The 7,950-nt window shown below is 36.3% G+C and overlaps 1 protein-coding gene across 2 annotated transcripts; it reads left to right on the forward strand.

Moving 5' to 3' along the window:
• Positions 1 to 2,036: 2,036 nt before the first annotated feature.
• LOC104895060 (GTPase ERA-like, chloroplastic) lies at positions 2,037 to 7,950 on the forward strand. 2 transcript variants are annotated; one of them, XM_010681464.4, is made up of 9 exons: positions 2,040 to 2,489; positions 3,588 to 3,733; positions 4,224 to 4,364; positions 4,445 to 4,555; positions 5,669 to 5,794; positions 5,998 to 6,096; positions 6,167 to 6,268; positions 6,909 to 6,989; positions 7,579 to 7,950. In XM_010681464.4, the coding sequence occupies exons 1-9, from the start codon at positions 2,132 to 2,134 to the stop codon at positions 7,663 to 7,665; spliced, it is 1,251 nt and encodes a 416-aa protein (XP_010679766.2). In that variant the 5' UTR covers positions 2,040 to 2,131; the 3' UTR covers positions 7,666 to 7,950. The 2 variants fall into 2 exon arrangements, 1 of the variants encoding a protein (XP_010679766.2); XR_007270572.2 differs by lacking the exon at positions 7,579 to 7,950 and having other exon boundaries at positions 2,037 to 2,489; positions 6,167 to 6,392; positions 6,909 to 6,923.

Below are 7,950 nucleotides of genomic sequence, written 5' to 3' on the forward strand. Positions count from 1 at the left end.
TTGCTGCTTTGCAATTTGAGTGTTAATTTTGCGAAAAGGAAGTCTGATGAGAAATTCCTGGAGAGACCTGTAGGTGTATGTTTCCATCATCCCTCTCTCTGATATTGCAATATTTCCCATGTATGAGTCTACAAGTTACAACCCTTTTCAATATGATTCTCTGGCTAACAGTTTCGTCTATAAAAATAAAATTAATACTTTTTTTTGTTTAGAAGTAATTGCTATCATTTGAATAGTTTTTACCATGGCTTGAGCTTGTTCATGGGCTTGGGGTAATGGCGGGTCGAGCTTGGTCCAAGCCTGTGAATGGCGGGCGGTGTCGTGCCAGGCTTGAAATTTCCAGGTTTTATCTGCCGTCCGTTGGAGTTCATGAGACTGCAAGCCATGCTCCTGCCTCTTGCGGGTCAGGACCAGGCCCAGACATATGCTTTATGTTTTTCTTTATAATTCTTAGCAGTTTTAGACTAAAGATGAAAAAGAATGAGCGTTTTATTCGCAGGCCACATAGGAGCAGGGCTCGTGTCGGGCCTGAAATAAAATTTATTGACCTTTGTAGGCCCACGACCCATGTAGCGGACAGCATGCTAGACCCCAATCGTGTCTGGTTGGTTTGCATGCCGGTCCAACCCATACTCACCTCTAGTTTTTACTATATAATATATTTCCACTTTCATTATTTTTCGTTTGATGGTTCGATTTTTTTTCTGCGATCCATTATGCTCGGCTGATGTTTTTTGTTGTGGAAGTTAGTCCATTGTCCCTCCTTCTTCGCCTTATCAATTGTGATGGTTCAACCCGCTATTCTCCCTATTTGGGAGCTCAAGGATGATGTCGGGTGTGGATATGAGGTCTTTTTACGACCGCTCCCTATCGGTGTGCTTGATACTCGATTTTGCAAAATCAAGCCTTAGATGTTGCTTCATATAACTCTTTCATGATTCCGCATTTAATGCAAACAACTATCAGTCAAAACCAAATGTGTCACTTATTGGATATTTCGTTACTTATCAGAATCAGACCCACAAAAAGCTAAGTCTCAATTCAGAGATCTGTTCACTTATAGTGGTACTGCAATATCTTGGAAATCCATAAAGTAGACTTTGACTGCTGCATCATCAAATCATACAGAACTAATTGCTCTTTATGAAGCTGGACAAGTATGTGTATGGTTAAGGTCAATGATCAAGAATATCCAAGAAGAGTGTGGAATAGAAACAATAACAAGAAATCCAACTATCATCTACGAAGACAATATTGCATATATCACCCAAATAAGCGAAGGATACATCAAAAGAGAAAAAACCAAACATTTATCACCAAAGCACTTCTTCACCCATGACCTCCAATAGGAAGGGACAATAAATATCCAACAAATCCAATCATGTGTGAGTCTTGCAGATTATTTACCAAATACCTTCCAAAAAGAAATTTGAAGAATTAGTCCGAAAATTTGGAATGTGTCATCTTCACGATATATGCTAGATTCAGGGGGATTATTATATGTACTGTACTCTTTTTCCCTTCAATTAGGTTTTTATTCCACCGGATTTTTTCTGACAAGGTTTTTAATGAGGCAGTTAATTTTAAGCATATAAGGATACATAATAGATGTACTCCTTCCCCTAGTTATGGATTTTTTTACCGGGTTTTTTTCCTAACAAGATTCTTAACAAGGCAACTATTATCCTATCAAATATGGCATTCAAGGGGGAGTATTATGAAGTCAAAAAAGTGAATGCTATGTATTTAATGCATGATAAGTTTATTCCTAAACCTATACACTAGGCTAATGTACGTATGTTAACTTGTAGTATATTTCTTATAGTATTAATATGACTTTTGCCATAAGTAGCAATACACAACTTCGTGAAAAAAGAATCACTCCTTTATCACAACAAATATGAAAATTTCGCCATTTTCATCCCTAACTTCATCCCAATTCCCAAAGTATTACAACTTCTGCTCATGGGCTTATGTGTGCATTGGTATTACAACTTAAATAACCCATTACTCTGTTAGCCCAAGAGAACAACATTATAGACGTCGTGTTGAAATAAAAAAGAAGAAAAGCTACGAAAGTGGATAACATTACAGTTTTACAGGAAAACTGTGGTAAGCGAGCTCAAAAAAAATGGAGGTTTTAGCAATTGGCATAGCTTCAATAGGAGAGAGATTCATCTCTCATTCTTCAAACCTTGTTTCTCTCTCTTCATCTTCTTCACAACAACTCACTCGATTCTCCTCCATTCAATTCAAGTTCAGAAACAGTAGAGTGCGAAATCGCAGTAGCATTGGTTTGCAGGAGAAACTTCCATTGGTAGAAGATGAAACAGAAAGAGATGTCGAAGAAGGAGAATTTGAAGAAGATTTGTTTTCGTCGTCGTCGTCGTCTTCGTTTCTCTCTCTTACTGAAAAGCCGGACCGAAATTTAGTTTTGCTTGATGAATATGAAATGGAGGAGAATGATTTTGACTCTAATCATCGAAGTGGTTAGTTTCGATTATAATTTCTATGTTTTTTTTCCTGATTTAGGGTTTGAAATTGAATTTAGTTGTTTATTTCTGTTAATTTGAAGTTTTGAACTACTTTAACTGCATGCTTTAATGGTGTTTGATTGCTTATATAAAGGAAATATTAAGGTTTCTGTAATTCTGTTGTGGTAATAGTTTTGAAATGTGTCATGTTGTATGCTTAGTTCGCTTCTTATTTTGTGTGATTGATGAAGGATTGAATTGTTTAGTTTTACTTTTAATGTGATTGTTTTGCGGTAGTAATGTTCCTTTGGCATTATGATTGTTTTTAGCGGAAGAACGTTGTCGATGAATCAAGTTATGTTGTGAATTGCATTTCAATTGGATGTCTTTGCTCCATTTTATATTTGCGAGTTCGATTTTTGTGTTTAATGTAGCACCATTAATGTTACGAGTTATTTTCTTTCTTAGAGGTGCTACAAGTGGAATAGAATCAAGGTTTGAAGCGTAATGATCGTACAATTTGTAATGCATTATACACCTTTGATTTAAGTAAATACCGAGTCTATATATTTGGGGTGATCTCGAAACAAATAGGAAGAAAATGTTCAAGGAATCTGGGAGCACCATATGTGCCTTAGAAATTTTAAGTAGTTTTTTGGATCATGGAAAAACATAGGAAACTTTACTTCATAACAACACCGCAATAGTGCCAAAGCCTTAATCCCAAAAGATGGGGTCGGCTGCTTGAAATGGAAAACTTTTACTTCTTAGGAAATGGATAATTGAAAGGTTTACTGCACGCACTTAACCATGCAGCTTTGGGCTATTTCTAATTTTCATCGAATTGCAATTTCAAGAGGAGCTCTCTTGCGTGATGCATCCACCCAAACCTCTTCTGTTTAGTACAAAGCTAGAGATTAAGGCAATCCTTGGCTGTGCCTAGTTGATATTTAGAATTTACTGTCTGATTATAGCGTATATATGTGTCATCTTTGACCTACTTGACATGCTGTATGAGTCTATTTTCTCACAATGTTATGTTTGAATATTGTGGTATGACACTCTGAAAAGAATGATGCTCAGTTTGACATTACCTTTTAATTGAATATGCAGGATATGTGGCTGTAGTGGGCAAGCCAAACGTTGGCAAAAGCACTCTTTTGAACCAAATGATTGGTCAGAAGCTGTCAATTGTCACAGACAAACCTCAGACTACCAGACATCGAATCCTTGGTATATGTTCTGGCCCAGATTATCAGGTTTGAATTTTCTTGTATATGATGGCTTGTGACATTCCTTATTGTGATTTCATCTTCTCTGGACATGATTGATCTTTTTATGCTTGCATTACGTTCATTATTCTTGATGTATTTACTTAAACTCCTTCATGGATTCATTGTCATAAGGTGCCTTTGGTACTTTGTCATATGATTCTTTCCTCAGTGATAAGGAGACTGTTATTCAATATAGTCAATACACTATTGTATTATGTACATATCCAGCCTCATGATACAGTAGATAGAGTACATCAATTTTTGCTTATGTCATTATTATTTGAGGCTGTGTATCAATCTCTAGCAATATTAATATCACATGTATCTGGCCTTTACTCTAAGAGGATCTTTGGAATGTTTGTGATTTTCATTTTTCTCCCATAATACACAGACACACGGTGGCCTAGTGAGATACAGTCAATGAGTATATTTGTGTATTGTATAATTGTTGAGTCCAGCTGTTAATAGCTTGCAGATGGTACTTTATGATACACCTGGAGTTATTGAGAAGAAAATGCACAAATTGGACTCTATGATGATGAAGAATGTCCGCAGTGCTGCCGTCAATGCAGATTGTGTAGTTGTAGTGGTTGATGCGTGTAAAATGCCTGAAAAGGTTCGTTCTTTAGCTCTCATCATCTCTCTGCATCACGAGATTCTCCATTGACTGACACAGCTTCCTACTCTTTTTTTCAGTTAGATGAAGTACTTGAGGGGGTAGGAGATCTGAAGGACAAATTACCCACGTTGCTTGTTCTGAATAAAAAGGATCTCATTAAACCTGGTGAAATTGCTAAAAAACTCCAGGTCTGTTTATGTCTAATGAATTACCATGTTTCTAATGCTGTCTTATTGCTTCATGGACTGTGCTCCTCCTCTTGAACATAGGATTTTTAAGTATCAGATCAGTTTGTTTATACTGAAGTCAAAAACTGATTCTACATTTCTTGTGTAGCATGTTGATCACTTAAATACAAACTTTTTTTTTTTTCTTTTTCTGTATCAATCTTTATATTGCTCGATCGAATTTTATTGCATAGCACCTTCTATCGTATTCTGATAGCTTTCCTCTATGCACTGATACTTGTAAAAATCAAAAGCTTTTTGGTGAAGTATAAAGCACATTTGCCATTGCATAAATGGTGTCTGTGCTTACGGAGCATACTGGCCTACACAAAATGCGCTAATGCCTGTTCCATTCAAAATACATCACAGTTCTGTTGATGGCCTGTAAGAAAGGATAGCTCTTACACTGGGGAGGAAGGAACTTGTAGATTTCTGAAAGTGGGGAAGGAGTAGGATATGTGATACTGAAAGAGGGACATTGGACAAGACCAACTCCATGAATAAATGCTATCTCATTGAGTGTAATTAAGTGTGGCTATTTGATCGCGTGCAATTAGCAAACATGAGGGAACTTAAACCTTGTGTCTGTATCATGGTCTTTTGACCGTGATTACAAGCAGATGGTTGTTACAGGATTTAGTTTATTGTGTCCCAAAATCAAATATTGATGGCTGGATAACAGAAATTTGTTTATGGTGTTTCAAGAACAAATGCTGATGGTTTGCAGACAAGATCCCTATCCAATTAAGCTTTATACTGGAACCATAGCTGTAGGGTGTTGAAAAATGTCGTGCAAGTAAGATGAAAGTCTGTTTTATATTTTCTCGTATCATAATTGAAATAAATCAATCGTATTTCTGCCTTAGAGATGATGTTAATTTGTCTAGCTAGTATGGGAATTGTTGTCATCATAATCGAGAAAGTATTTGTGATTCGTGATCTGTGTTTTGTGGAGTACTGGGTGTACTGTTACATGTGATCTTCCTCGCTTATAGAAAACATATATGCATACATGTTTCTGAAATTGTATTGTATCTTGAAGCTTGTTTGACACCTGAGTTCTGCTTGTTGCAGTGGTACGAAAAGTTCACAGATGTTGATGAGGTTATACCTGTGAGTGCTAAACATGGCCATGGAGTTGACGATGTCAGAGATTGGATTCTGTCAAAGCTTCCTCTTGGTCCACCATATTATCCAAAAGTATTAATCCAAACCTTTAGCTTCTTGTGAGATTATCCTTTTCTCCCCCATTTTTGTTTCGTCATCTGCGCCCCATAGTTGTTTATTGTGGATGACGAGTCACTTATTTTCAGTACTGCACTTCTAGAAATTTTAAATTCATAAATGAAATGGTCAATTGCTTTCTTAGCTAATTCTTAATTTATAATTGTTAATTGCCATAGGATATTGCTAGTGAACATCCTGAAAGATTTTTCGTGGCTGAAATAGTTAGAGAAAAGATCTTTTTGCAATACAAGAATGAAGTTCCGTATGCATGCCAGGTAACTGTCGAACTTCACAACTGTGACCTTTCTTTGCAAGCAGTCCTATTTTTAAAGCCATATCCTGTAGGTTAATGTGATAAGCTATAAAACAAGGCCAGCAGCAAAAGATTTTATTCAAGTGGAGATTGTTGTTGAGAAGAATTCACAAAAGATCATCCTTATTGGAAAGGTAAGAGATTAAGGTATCATTGTTATTTATGCTGATAGTTGCATTTCATGTTGACTCTTATATACGATCAACAATAAACACTCAGCTCGAGTTATGCCTCAAGCGGTTCATGTTATCATGTAAGGTATCCAGAAATTTTGTTTACATACTTCTTATCTCTTTTTCCTTGCTCAAACTGTTTCTCATTTGTGTAATTCTTGATCCTTCTTTTTGTTTATCTTGGTGAGGGCTTTTCTTAGTCACTAGAAATCTAGATAATGTATTGCAGTTCTGGTTATAAATTGTAAGGAATGACCCCTTTTTGGCAATTAAAGATTTACGGATATCTCAAGCTGGATCTATATTAAGCTGTATCTGCTAGCTGAACTGCTGGCCTGCTGCAACTTGGTCATGTTAGCACTGGCCACTAATTGTCATTTGTCACAGCAAGTTGTATTTCAAAGCTACTGAGCCACTGACTTCTGTTTGAATTTTGAACAATCAGTTTCTGGCTGTATTGTTCCGTTTTGCCTTGATATGAATTGCTGAAGTAATTGGTGTTCCTTTTTGTTATCTAGCTATATGCTTTACAATTGTGTACTGATTAGGAAGCTGTTTCTTCCTCTCATTAGAACTGTATACTGATTCTAGATCTTTGTAGGAGGGAAGAGCTCTGAAATTACTAGCAACTGCTGCACGCCTTGACATAGAAGATTTTTTGCAGAAGAAAGTATTTCTAGAGGTGATTGATTCAGCATTCATCCTTATCTTTTCCTCTCCTCTCCAACAAACAAACAAGCATGCACACATGCATACACATGGACATAATACACTAATCTTCATTCTCAATGCAATGAAGTCAAAATCCCATTATCTAGCTTTGATGGTTATTTAAGATACAGACCACCTATATATTTGACAACATTGTTGTCGATCTCATATTGTAAACTGGCAGACAGTATGTCTTTTCAGTTTACTATGTATATACATTCACGACCTGTTTGGTAGGTGGTAATAAATCACGTTATGTTAATTGACTTTATAGGTAATTGTGGATAAAGTCTCATGCCAATGTCTGTGTTCTAAATTGTCCTGTATCTAGCTGATAATCTACTCATAAGACTTACGAAGTAATGCGCCTTTGTCGTTTGATTCAAACATGGAACCCAGGTCTTCCACCTTGAAATTGTAAAATATTTTCTTCGACGACTTGTTAGCAAGTTGGATTTTTGTTCTTACTATAATCATAGAGAAGTATCATATTGTTGCCAATTTCTGAAGTCAGTTTTGTGCTGATATTAAGTGTGACTAAAATCAATTCTAATGAACAGGTGGAAGTTAAAGTGAAAGAAAACTGGAGACAAGATGTAGAGCTTCTGAAGCGCTACGGTTATGGAGGTAAAATACAAGTTTTGTAGTGCCAGGAGTCACCTCCAGCTGCTGTACCTCTCCCCATCAGAGACCAGGTGGAGAACCCTGTATCTGTTTATTTAGATTATAGATAGATATGCAGCTATTTGCCTTGTAATCATGAGATTGCTTCTATATCTTTGTTCTAGTATCTATTTCTTCCATATGATTTTTTTTTTTCACTCTTTTTTAGCTTTCATTTTCTGTTCACTTGGTAGGGAAAGCTTAGATCTTGTTTATTAAAATCTTCTTGAGGTTGCTTGATATGATTATGGTCCTGGGTTTTCCCCCCA

This window comes from Beta vulgaris, chromosome 6 (genome assembly GCF_026745355.1).
Source record: "Beta vulgaris subsp. vulgaris cultivar EL10 chromosome 6, EL10.2, whole genome shotgun sequence".
NCBI classification, from domain to species: Eukaryota; Viridiplantae; Streptophyta; class Magnoliopsida; order Caryophyllales; family Amaranthaceae; genus Beta; species Beta vulgaris.